General features: G+C 41.9%; 1 protein-coding gene across 18 annotated transcripts in view; it reads left to right on the top strand.

Moving 5' to 3' along the window:
• PMCA (plasma membrane calcium-transporting ATPase 3) overlaps nucleotides 1-19,681 on the top strand; it is a 359,249-nt gene that overhangs the window by 307,529 nt on the left and 32,039 nt on the right. For all 18 annotated transcript variants that reach the window (XM_055066123.2, XM_050170536.3, XM_055066122.2 and 15 more), the window contains 2 exons: nucleotides 1,204-1,403; nucleotides 3,703-3,993. In XM_055066123.2, the coding sequence (XP_054922098.1) occupies nucleotides 1,204-1,403; nucleotides 3,703-3,993 (491 nt within the window). The remainder of the gene's footprint in view (nucleotides 1-1,203; nucleotides 1,404-3,702; nucleotides 3,994-19,681) is intronic.

Genomic DNA, 19,681 nt, shown 5'->3' with positions numbered 1-19,681 from the left:
CATCTGTCTTTAGTTTTCTGAAAGACGCAACGATCCTAAACGAAATATAATATATCACAGAACTACTAATTCTAAAAATTCTTACCCAGTTTTTCACGCATATTATGATACACCTCACCCATTTTCTCAGTCCTGAGAAGAAGGCTGAGGTCTCCATTTGATTTGTTGGGCTCCTCAGAGTCCTTGTCCGGACAAGGACTTTCGCTGAGGATACCCAATTTTTGAAATAAATTATACCATGTGTTTGGCACATGATAGCCTGAGTTGCTTATGCGCCATAAAACCCAATACAATACAATACAAAAACAAAGCAAAAGTATGAATTAAAAGCCGTGCATGTCTGTGCCAAGAATTATGCAGCAAACTATCAGCTACTATAATATTTTAAGTGAAAAGCTCGAGGCAAGCCAAAAGAAGCCTCAAATGATGCGGGCGACAAAACTCTGGTAATGACAGTTTAGGTGTGTGTGTTTGGGGAGGGGGGGGGGGGTCGTACTTTGCAGCATCGCCGGGGGGGGGAGCTCTGCCCCCTTTGGAAAACACCGAAGGAGGCCCGGGCTCCGGAGCTCCCCCCCCCCCCCCCCCCCCCCCGTAATCGGCACCGCCTGTGGTTACCACTATCTGCACCATCAAATTGTTCCTTTACTGGGATGCCCAAAGTTATCCTAATGAGCCCTCTGCACGACCCTTAGAGATAGCTTCTGTGTGCAATAAACTCCTGCATTCTAGTGTGTGCGAGTTCTCCTCAAAGCAAAAATTAGGTTCAGCATGGTGTCTTCTTGAATATTTGCTCTATGCAGACATACATACTAAGAGTTTCAATATCTAGTGAGTGCATGTAATGCTTAGATAGAGAGTCTAGTGCAGTGATGGCAAGCAGATACACGGCAGGTACATGTGATGACAATGTGTGTCTGACTTGCTCTAGTAGCAGACAGTCCTAAACTAAATTATTGTCTTAATTCTAATTTCTTCAACTTGGTGACCTTGAAAGGAGTTTCTGCTGTGTGAGGAAGCTGACCTTTGTTTTGCAGGAAGCTTATGCCTTATGAAGGACAGCAACTATATTGGTGTAACAATAGTGCTCTAGCCTGGTGCCCATGCATGCACTTGATCAGAATGATTGCATTAAGAAACCTGTGATATTGTAATCCTAGTGCCCATGGGTCACAACTGAAGGTAGTCTCTGGCCCATCTGTGCAGGCCCAGAGATTTTCGACATCGACCCTGGTATGGGGGTGCGTCTCTCGGAGCACTTCACCATCATCTTCAACACGTTTGTCATGATGACCCTGTTCAACGAGGTTAATGCCCGCAAGATCCACGGGGAACGCAATATTTTCGAGGGCCTCCTAACCAACCCCATTTTCTATAGCATTCTGATCATCACTGCAGTTGCTCAGGTCAGTGGGCTTGTGTATTGTCGCCGAAAGTTCCCAGTTTTTTGTATGTGGGAGTGCATAGTAACACGGGAAAATAGCTTGTTTACTTCCCAATTCTGTATAATCCTGTCTATAGAAGAAAGGTAATTATAGACTTTTACATTATACGGTTCCGTAAGAAGACTTCCCTGCACTACTGTGGGATGAAGTGGTCCAAGGTACCTCAGTGGCTGGACCCCGATTTCTGTTGGCTTTTGTAGGCTTGTGCGAATATCAGTTTCTGGGTTCCAAGCGAAGTCAAAGCGAATAATAATAGTGTCAAATAATTTTGAAACAAATAGTTTGTATAGCTGTGGATTTGCATAAAACCTTGATACAAGAGCCAGGAGTTGACAAGTAAATAAACAAGATCCTTGCAAAGGTGTAAAACATTGCATCTCGGAAATCAGTTATTTTCTTTAACTGTTATTCAGATATCTTGAGGCAAAAATGCACATTATACATTTTTTATTATGCCAATAGCACAGGGAATTAATTTATGGACTTGTGGTCAGTGTTGTAGATTTGTGTGCTTGAAATTTTACAATATTTGAGGCCTCAAGAACATTTCGTGTTTGCCCTTCACTTGGCCAGATGTGTCACTCGTCATCTACAAGTGTGACCTTGACCGTACGGTGGCATTAGTTTAGGCTGTATTGTGGAAATTCATTTTGGTGCTGTTGCCTACATGCGAGTTTAATCTGTTCCATCCAGTATGCGTACAGTCAAACCTAATACAGTCAACATCCAATTTTTCTGACTTACTAGGGGTTTGCGAAAACGTCAAAAAAAAATGCATTCACTTTCCTGCCCCCAAGGGATCAACTGCATCCGAAATGGCTATGAAGGCCTGCCAGTGCACATTTTAGGCGTATCGGTGCTTGCACTGTGACAGGAGACGGCAGGTGCATGCGTGCGAATTAAAGAATTTCTACTCTGTCCCGTGACAGGGGTCCCTTTTCACTCTCGGTATGTTTCACCACAACACATTGCGTATCCTTCACCGCGTAACACCGCTGTATTGCGGCGAAGCTGACTTTTGGGAACTGGCATTATGGAACGCACGACCCCTGCCCTTTTCATCGCGTTTCAAAGCCATCCGCGAGGATGACAGAGGCGGAGTCAGCGCCATTGCTGACAGCAGCGAATCCTTTTAATGAAAAACGCTGCACCGAACAGGAGGAAGCTTGGAAGCAAACATTGAATAGCTAGGCCTAGCGTTGCCATTGGGCCTACAGCTGCCAGCGGATTGGTGTACAAGAGTGCTAGTAGGACACTGTGAGATAATCAAAATGGCGGTAGTGGGGGCTTCGATTAATGCACTTCGAACCAGCATTTACGGCAAATAGTCCAGAAAATTGAGGCAAAGGTTTTCAGTGTCAGAAATTTCAGACACTTTTATACATTGGCTCTGTGAGGATCGTGACAGTGCTGGAAAGGCATATAAATTATCGGGTATGTCTTAAAGTCAAGCGTCCGAAAAATGAGTTGTTTACTGTAAATGTGCTCACTTTTTGGCCTGCTGCCCATGGTGCAGACCGCTGCTTCTACGGCCCTGTCATGCCCATGATCTCAAGCCCAATCAATGATGAGCCACTCGAAGCAGGAGGAGGCCTTGACGAGTGATAATCCTGAAAAAGTTAATTATGGTCACTGCAAAGCAGCTTCAAATGGCAGAGTCGATAGCCAAAGTTTCTGTGCGCAGTGTTGTGTTCTTCTCCTAAGTGATGCATTTCCTTGTTCCCACAGGATCTGTGCGACTTAAGAGTGAGTGAGTGGCTGTGAACTTCTGCAGCCATGTCACCCTCATTGTGATGTTCTAGTTCCCTCTATAAACCTGCTACACTTCTGTGTAGAGGGGGCATGACTGAGATGGAGACTAACAATCATGCAATGCTAAACGCTCACTCAAAGCTTGCTGTTGTGGAACCACTGCCCAACATCAACACACAATACCTGAGTCGAGCAGGCAGCTGTTATCATAGCGGAATTTAGTCAATAATTGAGGCTAAATATACTAAGTTTTTCTCAGCAGTCTTAGGAAGCAGCAGTAAAAAGAGATGTACAAAATTTAGAATGAATATATTGGCTCTTGTCTGAAATCTTGAAGTGATCATTATGTCCTCAGCTACCTCACGCACCTGGTGTAGCTGCCATCCTGTCTGCCATCCTGTTTGAGCATCTGGCTAATGTATGTCTTCTCCCCATTTTTTCTGCTCTTGCTCCTGACTTCGGCCACTCCTGGGGTGTCCCTGCCGTGCTGCCTGGTCTACGTGTGCAGGTGATAATAGTGCAGTATGGTAGTGTGTTTTTCCAAACGAAGGCCCTGTCCCTGGACCAGTGGCTGTGGTGTGTGTTCTTTGGTTGTGGCACACTGGTGTGGGGCCAGCTTGTGACCACCGTGCCGACCAAGCGCATCCCCAAGACCTTCACCTGGGGATCGGGAGCGCCAGAAGAGATGCACGCCACAGCCTCGCTTGTCGAGGATGGCAGCTCTGGCTCCCTCTCGCAGGATGTCAAGCGCACAGGACAGATCCTCTGGATACGGGGACTCACCAGGCTGCAGACACAGGTAAGCGCTGCCGACTGGTCCTTCTCCCGACCGACCCTACCCTTCTGCAATAATGAACAGGGCCTGGGCCCACACCTGTGCAGGCCAGCCAGTCCCTCGCTCCTTTGCCCCAACCCCGATTTTACGTCCTCCTCCTCCTACTGGACTCAGTGGCAAGCAAAAATACAAAGGAGGATGCATTACTTTGTTAGGGTTGTGCATTTTGTAGCACGGAGCAGCTGCCCAGCTTGTCTGTGCTGGTGAAGCTCGGGCTAAGTGAGGGAAAGGGCAGAAAAACAAGAGTGGGTCCAAGTGCATTTGTAAGGCAATACCCAAGTCTGGAACAGTGGCACACTGATACTATGTGCTTTCCTCTTTCTATTCCCTCCTTTCCTTAACACCAGTGTAGGGTAGCAAATGGATACTTGTCTGTTTTAGCTCCCTAACTTTCCTCTCCTTGCTTTTTCTCTGATATATCTTTGAAAAAAAAAATAAAAAAAAATAAAAGAAAACGATGACATGTAGGGCCAATACTTGGAGGCTAACAAGAAAACTTGAAGCTCAGGACTGTCTGTGGAAAGGAAATTGCAAGTTTTAGTGTTGAAATTATGGATGGGGATGCGTGCCCTGTGTGCCGCCCCTTGTCTAGGCTACTGATAGCCTGTTCGGGTATGTGAATACCTTAGGTAACAATGTCAATTCGATACGTACTGATTGGCTGACTTATTAAGTTGCATTGGTGAATGCGTGCCTGTGTGAACGGTAACCCCAAACTATACAAAGTTCAATTTGCAGACTGCTGGGCCGCTATCTTGTACGTGTTCGAAAAGCTGATGTTTGGTTTTGCTTCATGCGATTGGCCTAGTTTGACCTAGGCGGCGATATTGGCGTGGCTTGGACAATCGTGTGAGGCAAAACTGAGTGTCAGCTTTTCGAACGTGTACAAGATAGCGGCCCTGGACTTCAAAAGAAATGCAGCTGCTGCTAATCAGCACTGATTCATATGTGAAGGGCCCTAAGGCATGCTATGTATAATACTGTATTATTGCCTTGTTTGAAAGCATCAACATGCATCCTCCTTTGGTGCCCTGCCATCCCTGCCTTACAGCAGATTTTTAGTTGTTTTTGTAGTTTTCTGCCTCTCTCTCTCCTCTCCAATCTTCTTTCACTTTCCTTAAGTTATTCTCTCTCTCTTCTCTGTGTGACGTAAATTGTGGTTGCTGCGGGTTTTGCGAAGACTGTGCACAGGCTGCAAAGTTACATCAGTGTGTGCAACTGGGCAAATTCATTGGAAAAAAATGAGTAGGCTTGTTAAAGTAATTCGGTTACATTGTCTGTTAACTAGAAGGTGTCACAGGCACACTCTCAGATATCACATGGCTCACGTTAGAGCTTCATGCGATGTTATTTCTTGATGACAATCATGAACTGGTTGTGTCTAGCAGCTTACTTAGTTCACTTGATGCTGTTACGTGCTTATAATTTTAGCCATTATGAATCAGGAACATCCCCTTCAGGCACAGTGTATCCGCAGTTGTACAGACCAAGATTAGGCGCAGTATATCTGCAGTTGTACAGACCAAGATTAGGCATTGTGGCAACATGCAATAAAGAAAATAATATTTTTAACATATGGCATTGTATAATTAGTGCTACAGAAAAAGATACATGCACTGAATGTGTTAGAAGACAGTGCCAGAAGATCAATGTCTTGGTGTTGGCCAGTAGAGCTAGTAAGTGGTCACGTAGCAGGTACTTGTCATCGGACATTTTAGTGTGTACTGCATAGCATTCGGTAATATCCTAGGTAAACAAAGCACCATGCAGATATGCTGCATTTAGTGCATTTGATTTTATCTTTATTCTTGTAGTATTTTCAGCCTTCAAGTATGGAGTGCATACTTGCGCACACAATAAAACTCCCCTTAAAAATCCAGAATTTTTACTGTTCTGCAGCCAGCCGCTTTCTTTGAATGATACTTAAGATTCAAGAAATGTTGGAAAAGAAATTTTAGATAGATTCAGTTGGTGCTTGAAGGGGCTGTAACATGACGCACACAAATTCTACACTTGCTTACAGCTTCAAGCAATCTTGTTACCACATTTCTGCTTATATGTACATAGTTGAGTTGACTGAATGATGTGGCTAGCAAACATTAAAAATTGAGTGCCCTCTACTGGAGTGAGTTGGAAAAGGAAGTGTGGTTTGGCAATGCTTTGCATGTAATTTGTTACTGTTATTGTACAAAACCATGCCAGTAACATTATAATATAGCAGCGTGATATGCCCAATTTTGCTGCTAAAAATTGCCGCTAAATGGTAATGTGTCATTCTTCTGTGATGGCCCTTCTAATGTAAGCCTGTGCACAGTCTTCACTTTCCCTAATTATCACCCAGAATTGGTAGCTCTAGATGTTTTCTTTGAAACCTGTAGTAATTACGAGTTTTGGCAAGCCAGGATAACTGTTTAGTGTAGGTCTGTTACAAGCTGCTCCTTTTGGAATGAGTTTGTATGTGATTATCAGCATTTAGAATGATTTGATAGATTGGGCTATGTGAGTGGTCTTAGAGGAAAATATTTCTCAGGCGCTCCAAATTAGTTGCTGCTGTAGCCCAGTTGTAGCGTTCGCACGGTGCTTGAACCCAGAGCGTGCTTTGGCAAGCTTTGGAAGCAGAAAATTTAATGCAGCTTAGTTTACTAGGAATAATCTTTACTTAGCATGCATTTGTAATGCTGTTTTATTGAAATGTCTGTAAGTATAAGCCTGTTGGTGTCTTCTTTTTAGCTTTTTAAGTTTGTTATTCATCACAAATAGAATCTGCCAGCTTAGTGTGTCAAAAGATCGCCAGCTGGTGCTGAAATAGATCTGCACTCTTCTGCAGTTTCTTGCAGTCCATGCTCACTCTAAAGCATCTGAATCAATTCTTAAACCGTGTTTTAGCTGGCGCATGCTGTTGAACAGTTGCTTGTAATGTAATTGCTTGAACCTTCGTTTGAGGAAATGAGGTGCTCTGTTGATGACTCACCTCAGCTTTAGGCTTCCTTTCTTTTCTTCTACTGCTGTCCATTCAATACACTAGTATTGGATGTTATATTAACAAGGCTATGCCTTGCTGAAAAGAATATGCACAAGAAATGTGCCAGCAATGAACTAGTGCTTATGAATTTGCATTAAAAATATGAAACAAAGAAAAGGCTATAAGTCTCAAAAGAAAAACTTTAACACTAACCCAAGAACTGACACTCTGTTTTAATGGAGGCATTGGGCCATTAGAAGCACTTTTGATGGTCTCCTCTGTGCTTACGGATTTTGTGGACCCTGCATGGTTGTTTGCTGTGCAGTTGTGTCAGCATGTCGAAACTATGCATTGTGGGGATAGTCGCATAGCATTCCCTCCCCATGTGCAGTAGACGACATGTGCGGGATCATAATCAATGGCACAATTCTTGGAACGCACTGAGGGAGTGCCCTCATCTATGCAGTTTATGCTTGCGCTCGTCCAGTGTCTGCCATCTTTTATAAAAGCCAGTGCTTGCTCGCTGCCACCTATTGGTTTCTCTGCAAAACTCTGCTGTAGTGTGTAGTTGTTTTCAGTTTGTTTTCAGGCGTGTGTGTGAAGGCTGATGCATTTGGCCATTTTGCATCTTGTCCCTATCTGTGTGTGTGTGCATGTGTGCGTGTCTGTGTGTGTGTGTGCAGGAATGTGCCCTTAGAGGTCCATGCGGTATATTTTTTTCAGGTGTGCTGTTTGGCCCTGGTGTGTACGCACTCTTGTTTTGTTTGGGCCTAAAGCCACCTTGCATTGCTGTGTGGTTTTTGTTGTCCTAGTGTTGACAATTCAGTCAGACGCACCACTGCCCTGTCCCATGTCGCTGCTCTACCAAGCCTCTGCAAAACTGTTGCGAGGTTCTGGGGTTCACAAGACTGGCTTGATAGCGTGGGGTGTTGTGCTGGGAAGCAGTGGGGGCAAGGGCAATATGGGAAGACTGTGTGGGGCAATTGCACTTAAATGCAGGGCCACTTTTATCATATTTTTTTTTTCTGTGCCCACACATGGTGGTGCTGCTATGAAGAACTTTTTTCTCGCCAACATGAAGCTGTTGGCGACAGCTTTTACGATCGTCTGTGCTTGGCTTTTCTTCTTCCTTAACTCGGTGGTGAACAGTTGCCCCGAATGAAATGAAAACATGTCATCCCTGCAGCTGGCTCTGTGCGTGACTGCTGCGGTCATGAGACTAAGCAGCTATTTGTCAAGGATACTGTGGTTGAAGGCGGGCAGGTTGCATATGCCCGTGATCATCACTGCCTTCCATATTGCATTTTGAATGCACACTAACATGGTCATAGCTTCAGCTTATAGTTCGGTGTACAAAGGCTTCGCTCTCTTCTTAAATTTTTTTGCTACCATGCTCTGATGCCTCGTTTGTGTTTTGCCTGTGTGTGTGTGTGTGTGTTTATGTAGTTCCATCTTTGTGTATTTTTCTACTTCTGCACAATCTCTCTCTCTCTCTCTCCCAGCCAATCATAGAATTGGTTTGTGGTGGGCAGATCCTGCTGCTCCATAGCGATTGTGCTACACTTTTATGCACATGTGTTGCTGTTCTCGATGGTGCCTCGGTTTTTGTCACTAACAACCTTCTTGTATCGGTGGCATATACATATATACACATTTTTTGGTGCAGGAGTTCTAGGCACTTTGGCAGTTGAGAATGAGGTCAAAGTCGTGGCTTTAATTTGCATACGAAGCTGTTCGCCCAAGAAGTGGACAATAATCGTGGCTTTTTGTATTCAACACCACTATTTATTGATGTGTCAGTCCATGCTTTGAAGTTGACATCCATAAAAACAGCCTTCTGAGTGTCAACCACAAGTCTTGTTCTAGGGTAGGCGGAGTGCTAACGTTGGTCTTATTGGATTCTTTGAATCGCGCAAAAGCCATTGCTATCCTGTTTACTGAAATCTGAGGAACTGATTCTTTGCAAACTTTTCCAAAAATTAAGTAAAAGAAACTTGCATAAAATTAGAAGCAAGTTAAATAATGTTAGACTACATATTTGAAATAAGCCCATAAAATTACATGCATCTACCAGTTTGCAGCACCATAACTCAAAGAATAAACATGATTAAAGATTTCTGGTCCAAGACCTGACTATTCTCTTACTTCGGAAGCCTTCACATATTTTGTTAAAGTAGTCGGCAGTATATTTAGGCAGATTTTCAATGAACTGAAGAGCAGGTATTATTTGAGAGATTTAATGTGTCGGGTATTCATGCACACGTGGGTAGTTTGCCGGATGAGCGGGAGCATAAACGTGAGTGGCCGGATTGGCGGTACCACCTGGTGATGCAAAGTTCGACCAGACGATACACAGACCTAATATTGCTGTAACTATCACGTATATTCTACTTCGCTGCTGGTGCTAATTTTCCGCAGCGGCATATCGTGAACACGATTATACCAACCAGCCACAAAGAAGAATATACTTGGGTCTGTGTTTGTTTGGTTGAGCTTTGTGCCTCCATGTGGCTGCACTACCCTGGCCGCTCATGGGTCCAATCCAGCAGTCCACCCGTGTTTGCCAGTATACTGGATCCACTAAAACTCTATTCACCTGCTATCAACAGGTTTTGGGCATGTGTTAAAATGTAATGTGTCAGGGCTGATATAATGCCCACATTGCTTAAAGCAACTTCCCTTAGTCTCTGTGTTCACCATTGTGCATTTTGGTGGGTCATACCTGACTGACCTCGCATGCTGTCCTCCCATTGTAGATTTTTCGTTTAACTGCTACAAAGCCATAGCTTCAGGAACTTGGCGTACCCTTAAAGTTGTTTTTAAACACAAACTGCTTTTTTGATTGAGGCAATACCCTGAAGTTTGCTAATTTGAAGATAATTTGGCATCAGCGACTTATTTGTCTGCCTTGACTTCACTCTTGTTCTTAACTGGCAAAATGCTTTACCTGTGAGACTTTAATGTGCGTGTATTACACATGGTGAGGTTTAGTACTGTTATCACTGTGAACATTGCCCAGCAAGGAAGCTATGCTCATAGCATTACACGCTGTCTCTAAATTGTAATGTCTTGTAAAACTATACAGCTGAATTTCGCAGAAGGCTATGCACTCTTTATCACATAGCTTTTTTTTGTGTATATATATTCTAAATAGGAATCAGGCCTGTATTTGCTCAGGACTGTGATCTTTTAATGTCATCTGGCATGTGTCACAAATGACCAGTAAGACAGTGTAGCGGAAGTGGACAGACTTCTGCCATTATATGACATTATAGTTAGTTTGGTTTTAGGCACTGCAATTGTTGGTTGCTGTGTAGCGTTGATTGTGGGCTGGACTAACCCATTAAGACTCGAGAACAATCTACCAGATAAATTTTGTTGATTTTTGTACCAGACGATCTTGTCACAGTGCAACTGCATTGTGAAAGTTTCATGAGTCGCGCTTTATTTGAAACATAAACGTGTGCTTTATAAAGTACACTGGGCCTTTATGGGAGCAGCAAAACCTGATGCAGGTGATCAAATGTATATGCTATATTTTGGAGCTTCCTAAATCAGAAAGGCTTGCAGCGAAGAGTCAAATGAAACATTATGCAATCCTGCATGAGCTTCTGGCAGCAAAATTAGCATTTTAGTGGGAAATATGTTATGGGGAATTTTCTGACCTTTCAAGAGATGGGGTCTACGTTTGGTTCCCAAATGTCAGTTTCCCTACTTTCATTGCATAACTGATTTCGCTGCATAGCTGATCTCGATTGGCAGAGGAATACACATAGTCTTTGTTGTCTTCTGTTTCCTCCCACCTATTTTCGAAATAGTAATAAAATCCTGAACAAAGACAAATTATGTCTTTTTAAATAATCTTCATATATCTAAATGTTTTTTTTATTCATCTAAACTTACTGTAACACTGCTCGCTGTTTTATTGAATGAGAAAATAGCGTCGTCATCTTTGTCAGCAGCAAGAAAGGGACCAGAAAGAGTAATAGCAATGTTGATGTAATCCTTAATGTATCTTTTACCTGCAACCATCTCTGAAGCTTTCATAGCCAGCAAAAAATATTTTGTTGAAATACAGGTAAAAAAACAAAAAAAAAACATTGTGTGTTCTTCGAGAACAAGCGTACCCCTCTAGCATACACATAGGCCCAGTGTACTTTACAAAATACACCTGCATTCGTTTTCTTGCGACACTATAAATATGTATTGTATATAGAATGTCTTGTATTCATTGTTTACACCATTCTTTTCTAAAACTTGCACACAAACTTCAGCTTCGAGAAGCATATGCTATGCTTGACAAAAAATAAGGAAGAGGTGCATGTACACCTGCTATGTTCAGTGCTTATCCAACTTTGGAAATGAATAGAACAAATACATCATGCAGCTGACAAAAAACTACAATGTGGTCGTCTTGACAGGACCATTCTTCCCAAAATGGTGCACTAAGGAACACAGTATGTTTCTTCTTTAATTATTTACAAATGAAAATGGTACTGTCCTTTCTGAAGTACACTTTGCACTAAAGTACACTGTGGGCTAAAGTATGCTGTATGCTAAGTCAGTACTGTGAACTGCCTCATTCCTCTCTCATTGAACATACCTGTTTACTAGTGACATTATAAGGCATTTCAAATTAATGCACTCATTTTTTTTTTTTTTTACATGTTGCTGTGATGGAGCTGTGATAAATATGCTCACATGTCATTTGCTAATAATTCAGTTGCTTCTGTTTTTTTTGTCCACCTTATTGTATTCTTCACTGCCGCTTATATTTTTTACTGTTTTAGCAATGTCGTCAAGGCAGTTAAAAAAATTAAAATAGTTACGACTTTGTGGAAGCATGACCAAGAAATATGCAACAATTTGTTTTCAACGCCAGCCCTTTTTCAATGAGCTGCAGCACATTCTTTTTGTCTAAGCTGCAAGCTTCTTTGTCTATTTAGAAGCGTTTGTAATAGTTATGATTCGAGCCTTGCAGTAAGTAGGTAGGCAAAAAACATAACTGTCAAAATATCTATAAAAAATAGTTGCCCTACAACCTGCAAGTTTAGTAACACCATATGGTCAATGCGATCGCCTGTAAAAACTTGTATGTTAAACCTTGTTGTAACAAAGTTGCATCCAGCACTAAAATAGTTTCATTATATCCTATATTCATTGTAAGCATATATTCGTTATATGCTGATATCAGCTAGGGAAATTTTATACTTTTTAAAATTCAATAATTTGTTACACCCAACAATTTGTTATATCCGCTGAGGTTCCTCTAGGAATAAGCTCAGCTTCAGCCTTTTGTGAACGTAGCAGTAGTGATGAAAGTTGTTGCTCGTTGAATATGGATGTTATGGGGAATGTCAGTTTTGTAAAAGGAATGAGGATGTTTTCAGAATTTGTTGGCTCTCAGCTAGGGCAGAATTCAGGCAGTGAAGTATTTTGTCTTTTCTACTGCTCCTGTCTTTGTTCATGGAGCAGCAGATGTGAAAGTCTGTTCCTTGTCCTCATTAACTTTTTTTTTTGCGTGTTGTTCTCATCCTAACATGATTGCCAAGCACTAATGTGTTCATAATAATGCTGTGTGTATATGTCTGTAATAACTGCTTGTTATATTTAATTTGTGTTTGCACGGTTAACATTTCTACTGTCGTTTCCTTTTATCAGTGCCTTACTTCAGCTACTTTGACATACTATAAAATTTTGTGATTTCCAATTTATTTAGTATTTATTCAAATTTATAATTTTCACTATAATTGATGGAATGTCAAGCTTAGTAGTGTGGCAGCCAGTATCTAGATGATCGAAGACATAGACACTGATGGTGTCACTTATAAAAATAAAACAAATATCTCTGAATTAGCAAACGGACAAGAATTGGTTGTCATAAGCTTCACAGAATTTCACATTTTATAAAACTTCTCGTTTTTTAATGACCTGCTGATGCACTCTTTTTGTCATTTAGTGATTTCTACATGTAGAGTGTAAAAGAGAATTAAAATTTCTATTTCTCTATCTCTACAAGGCAAAACCAGGTACAATTTCAGTGTTTACAGTAGTTTGGAAACATTAATGTTTACTTGCACAAAAACTTTTTAATGTTGTCTTTATTTTCACGAATGTTAGCTTATTCACGGGTAAGAAGTTTGCAGTCAAACCTCGATATGTCGAACACAGATGTATCGAATTGTTGCGTATATCAAACACTTTCTATGCACCTGGAAAATCACATGCATTTAAAGATCTTTTATTTCGAATGGGGTCGGACGTAAAATGGATATATCGAACTCTGCCACCCCAGACCAAGTGCATTCTGTTGACAGGCGGTGAGCTTTCTAGCAACATCCTCGAAGATAGTGGTGGCATAATGGGCATAATGCTGCGCACTATAGGTGCATACACCGATCGCGCCAAGGGTGCCATTTGAACGTAGCAGCGTATGCATGTAGCGGTTTGGCTAGTTCGACAACGTCAACGCCGCATTGCATTTGTCGCACTGACTCTCCTCGGTGCCATGCTCTGCACCTGCCGCGCCTCGCGAGGTTTGCATCCACAAAGACTCACGACAGCGCGCACTCACTGGGCTCACTCATAGACGCCTTGGCAGATGCCACTTAATACTTCGTTATTGACAGTGTTTCAAAATGCTTCAATTGATGGACGTGGAGATTGCAGCAGAAGTAGCGGCCAAACAAAGGCGCTGCCAAGGTTTATCCCGCAAGTGCTGATGGGTTCCCGCTCCATATTTCAACTGAGGCTGTAGCTGCTTTGGCCCTTCTACGCCGCTACTGTGGCGCAATAGAGGACACCGGCCTATTGATTGTGGAGTGTTTAGACTATGTTGGGGACTCCATGTTCAAGCATGTGGCTGCCAATAAGAAGCAGGCCACACTGCTGCAGTACTTTCAGCCAAACAAATACTTTGTGTGAAGCTTCAGATGAGTATTTACTGCACCACGATTGATATACAGAAGTTTTTTACATGTTTTTCACGTGATTTTATGTATCGAATGCTGGCTATATCGAACTATTTCGCGATCACTGCTCTGTTCGATATATCGAGGTTCAACTGTATTATTCAGAAATATGTAAATTTGAAACCTTGCTTAAGATACTTGCTCATTTTGCTGTGACATAGCTATTAGGGCTAACAAAGCTAACAGAAAAAAAGCATCAACACCAACTAGCCCTATTCTTTTAATTAATTATTCATTGTTTTAACTGGCTTGCATGCTAGTTTTACCAGCGTTCATTAATACTACTGACTGTCATGCACATGTGCCCACCTTCATGCATGCAGGGAGAGGTTCTTTTTTTCTTTTTTTTTTTTTTTGCAGGGCACTTGTTTCAACTACACAGTTCTTTTGAGTCTGTCACAAACCTTTCCCTTTTCTATAGGCACCTGTTGAAGCACGTAAAGGCACTTAAACAATTATATCCTACTCACTACACTGCTATCAAGGCAGTCAATATAATTTCAGGAGGCTTTGTTAATACGGTCAGCTTGTTATAGCTCAATCTCGAAATGAGAGAAATTCTAGGCAATTCAAGCATGGTGATACTATTTTATCTTTCTTAGTTAGGAACCAACTCGCCCAATGTTCTAATTGCTATGTTTTCATTGCATTCCGAAGCCACTTAATTCAGCAAGGCTTTTGGTTAGTTCAGTCATTTCAAACACCTGGTGTTCCAGGCACTGGCAACATAGCCAAATATTATTTACAGAAGAACATTCGTAACGCAAGGGTAGCAAAAATATATTTGTACCTTAGTACCTAGGTTGCTGTGGCAGTTGGATATTCAAGATCCTGTATATGTGTTCACAGGAACTGAATCTATCTTCTCTCCTCTTCTATTACATATCCATTAGCTTCATCTACATCCAGTTGTATGGCATTGTTCTGCGAAATACATGGTCACGGGTTCAATTCCCAATTGCAGCATCCACATTCCTATAGGGGCGGAATGCAATAATGCTTATGTATTTAGTGTGTGTTAGTCGACCTCGCATGGTCAAACTTGCTCAAGGCCCCCAATGTGGTGTTTCTCATGTCCCGTGTGTTGCATTGGGATGTCAAACCTGCTAATTTCATTTCATTCAGGGCCATGCAATTAGAGGCATTAAATTATTTCGGGTCCATCTCTTCTCGCGTAATAATTCCAAGTTCTGCTTTGGTCCACGTTTTCTTAACTCTGAATATTTTAAACAAAAATATCAGGTGTGTGGGAGATTGAATTAATGCAAGCCAACTGTACAGCTTTGTGAGATTTTTATGTGTATGTACTTTCATTTATTGGGAAAGACTGAAGGTTTCAAAATTTCAGCTAACTTCAATATGACTTGAAGCTCCTAATCGTGTAACTAGTGTTTCATTATCTGGGGCAGCTCATGCAGGCTTAGGCTAGCAAGCATTTGCTATACCTCCTTCGCACTCTATCTGTTCCCTGGCCGGAAGAACTCTCTCTGCATGTTCCTGTCCTGAATGTATTAGAGAAGTACATAGTGGCACTTATAGGCTCCAAATCTTTAAAACATCAGATGTAAAAACTAAAAGCAACTAAAAAGAAAACAGAAATTGGTCCGTATTGGCATTTAAAAATTAAAGGCATTTCACAACAGCACATACTTTTAATGAATATACTCATTGCTGTGCTCATTTTGTTTGGCCCATAGATACGGTGACTTGCAGTTCACACCTATTACTTGTATTGTTGCTTATAATTCAGATGGCAGCACAAATGCAAAAGCACTTTGTTGCTTATATTACGCTTTTTTCATGTGTTTCTAACAGCACAAGATCGTGGCAGTTAATTGCACTCAGCACAACTTTCATTGGAGCAAGCTGTTGAGTATGCTCGGAACATATATATGCTCGAGTACGCTCCGAGTATGCTCGGAAGTTCACTGCTTGTTACGTATAATCTAGCATAAACAGCTTCTACCATAATGAGGTTGATGCATCTTGTAGTTGTGTTTCTGAACAAGATGCTTTGTCTCTGTGTTTTGAAATAGCATGGAAGTGATACATCATCCAATGGCAAAAGATGGAAACAACGTTTGACCATCTACTTGTTAAACAGCCTGGTAACATTGTAGCAGGCATTCAGATGTCCTTTGAGTGTATGATACATTACAGGAATTTGTAATTGAAGTGCAAAGACTGACATTATCCATAGATATAAACCCTCATGTAAATCCTCCACTGTCTATATGCATGTGTATGTGTATAACTGAGTTTCAGTACTGCCATAATGTTTGTATACATGGGCACATATTAGAAACTATTTTGGAGAGGTCAGTAAACTTCATATGAATATGTAAAGCATGCTTTCTTTTTTTGCAAAATTATAAATACTATTTGCCACTTAGGCCTTGTAACACTTTGCACATTTTCTACAAATCTGCCCTGTCATTAGTTAATGCTGTCATTAACACCTTAGCCAATTACTACTTTTGTATATATGCAGGGAGAGCCTAGAATTTAACACCAAATACTTTTTTCCTTCCCTGCAGATTTTTTAACAATTGACACGGCCTTTCATGTGCTCATAACTTGCAAGTTCTTTGGGATATTTAACCCCATGACTCATAACTGACTTTTTTGTAGTGTTGGGCGTACAATGGGTTCTTATTCATAGTGACAATAAAGTGTTGGTCCCATCTTCTGTCACTTGGTTGGTGTATTTTGCTTCATTTTTAACCTGAGATAATGTGTACTTGTTCTAGGAGACATTTACATCACCTCGAATCTTATCAAATCCCTCTCGGCAATATGTGTCCTAAGAATCACTTGCAACAAAAGAAAGAAATGCAAAGTGATGCCTTATGGAGCTTGAACTATTGGAGTAATAACTGGGGCCAAATATCCTGTGCAAGCATCTCCACTGAAACATTTCATAAGTGGTCCAATGACTCTGAATGTTTTCCATATGATACTTATGCATTTTATGCATATTTTCTATGGATTCCATATTGGTTCCATAAGAGTAATGCATGCAGGAAATATATGGAATCATTGGACTGCATATGCAACTGTTTCAGTGTGGATGATGGTTATATTTCTGTAAATAACACGGGAGGAGTAAGCCTCCTAATATTTAGCCCTAAGAAATGTTATGCATCGGTGTTTATTCCTTTGCAGACTGTGCCTTTCACACTGTAAATATCTGGTGGCCAGGCACCTTGTGTGTGTTTTAGTCAACTTCCACTCAAGAGAAGAGCATGTGGCTTTAATGTGGCATCACTTTGCATTTTTTGTGGTCTTGATTGCAATTGTTGTTTGTGAGCACTTTAATATGGATGAGGAGGAGCCCGATTTTTTAGGAGTGTTGGCTTAGCTCTGAGGCACTAAGTGTATCACTGCAAAACCAATCTGTAGTGCTACTCTGACGATTATCAGACTTCATTGCATGCTGCAATGTCAGCCACTTACTGCAGTTGGGGCTCCTTTTGTTGCTTGTTCTTTTAGGTGTTACAGTTCGCACTTCTTGATCAGTTCATCAAGTGAACGGTTTTAATCTTATTCCTTTTTTACTTTCTTCTTTTTTAAATTTACCTGATGTGCAAAGCTTTCAGTTTCTTTCTTATCCTCAACCTTTAAGGATCATTACAATGCTCCAAAAGCCTGCAAGCAAATGGGGACATGTTCACTGAAATGCAGTATTGTAAAATTGGGAGTTACCTGCCATTATATCATACTCTCAAAGCATTTTTCTTTTTCATGCACCAACCGATTGCATTGTTGAGTGCATAGGCGGAAACTTCATTTTTCCAGGGGGGGGGGGAGGGAGGGAGGGGGAGAAGAGAGGGAGGGGGGGGGGGGCTAGGGCTCGATCAGCTTTCCGAACTCCACACATGCACACACACACACATTGTTATGAAGAGGAAGCTCAAAACAAAGGTAACAGCTCCAGGAGACAGCTTACCACTTTGTCATCGTCTCCCTCTTGCTCCCACGGTCCTGTCCAAACACCAGGGGCCGTATTCTGAAATGTTCACCTTCCGCTATAGTTTCGCCGCCACAATTGTCACTTTCAATAAATCAAGTGACTGCTTACCCGTGATGTCAGCGTGCACTACCAACACGTGCTCTCGAACGCTTCACATCGCATGAGAGAGCGCACCATGGGAGTGCAGAGCGGCTCGGGTGTGTTGTTTTAGAGTATAGTGACCGCAGTACAGGTTCTGTGCACTGACTACGGTTGGTTGCGGCCACATTAGGTAAAATAAAAAAGTGTGAAATGTTTTACTTTAAATGAATCAACAAATATCGCCGCGAAACAACGCGTGTAAGACACCACCGAAAAGGCTCCTATAAACTACCGCCTATCTTATCTCTACTACACTCCACCACTAACCGAACACCAAAAGACGCCAAAAGACTTGTTCGTTTATTCAATATGTGTCGAGAGCACCCATCGACACCTTGACGTTAAAATGACATAGGCCGGAACTACTAGATGGCACTGTTTATTTTCTGGTTTTGCTAAAACCGCCAATCAGCGTGCACCGTTGGTGGAGGCGTGACCAAGGCGATAGTTACGCGGAAGGCGATTGTTTTAGAATATGGGCCCAGAGCTAGGCACTCGTGCTCAGTGATAGAAAAATTGCACTCTGAAGGCGACAAGAGGAAACTGACATAGGCAATGACGTGCTGGGCTACATTTTGCTCTTGGGCGAGGACAGCACCTATGCCATGGCCCCTGGCATCTTTGCAAACTTGAGTTGGTCCAGATGGATCAAAGTGGCCTTATATCGGAGGCATTGTCAACAAGCACATGAGTGTGTAGAAGGCATTGGCTTGTTCACAGCCCCAAAAGAACACACTGTCCTTTTTGAGAAGGTCAGTCAGTGGCTGGGCGATATCTGCAAAATTTTTAATAAACGGACACAAATAGGAGCATGAGCCCACAAAACTGCATACATCTTTTGCTGAACAGGGTACAGGAAAATTCTTGACTGTGTGTATCTTATCAGGACTAGGATATCAGGATCAAGCAGCACTGACAAGATGGCCAAGAACTGATTTCGCGGTGTCCGAAATGGCACTTAAAAGAGTCAAGTTGAAAGCCGGCCTCCCTAAAAACTTCAAGTATAGCGACCAAGCGTCTGAGGTGGCTGTCAAACGTAGGGGAAACTACGATGACATCGTCCAGATAACATAAGCATGTGGACCACTTATAGCACTGAAGAGAGTTCATCATTCTTTCGAAAATTGTTGGGGCATTACAAAGTTCGAAAGGCATAACCCTAAAATGGTAAAGGCCATCCGACATAACAAAAGTGCTCTTCTCATGGTCGAGTTCATCAACCGAAATCTCTCAATTACTGGATCGGAGGTCGATTAAAAAGAAGTATTTCGATCCGTGAAGGCAGTTGAGAGGCGTCATCAATTCACGTGGGAGAGAGTACACAACCTTTTTCGTGATCTGGCTTAGTTGACGGTAATTGACACAATGTCGCCAGCTGCCATTTTTCTTTTTGACCAAGACAACCAGCGATGCCCAAGGACTCGAAGAGGACTCAATTACACTTTTAGTTAGCATCTTGTCTACTTCAGCTGGGATAACCTGGCGTTCTGCGGATACGGCTAGCATCACCAGTGTCAATCTTATGGGTCACAATGAAAGTCTGTCACAGCGGGCGATCCTCAAACTCAGCCATCGAAATAAGGCTCCAGGACGCATCAAAGATAC

The sequence above is a fragment of the Dermacentor andersoni genome, chromosome 6 (genome assembly GCF_023375885.2).
Source record: "Dermacentor andersoni chromosome 6, qqDerAnde1_hic_scaffold, whole genome shotgun sequence".
NCBI lineage: Eukaryota > Metazoa > Arthropoda > Arachnida > Ixodida > Ixodidae > Dermacentor > Dermacentor andersoni.
This window is presented reverse-complemented; position numbering and strand designations above follow the sequence as displayed.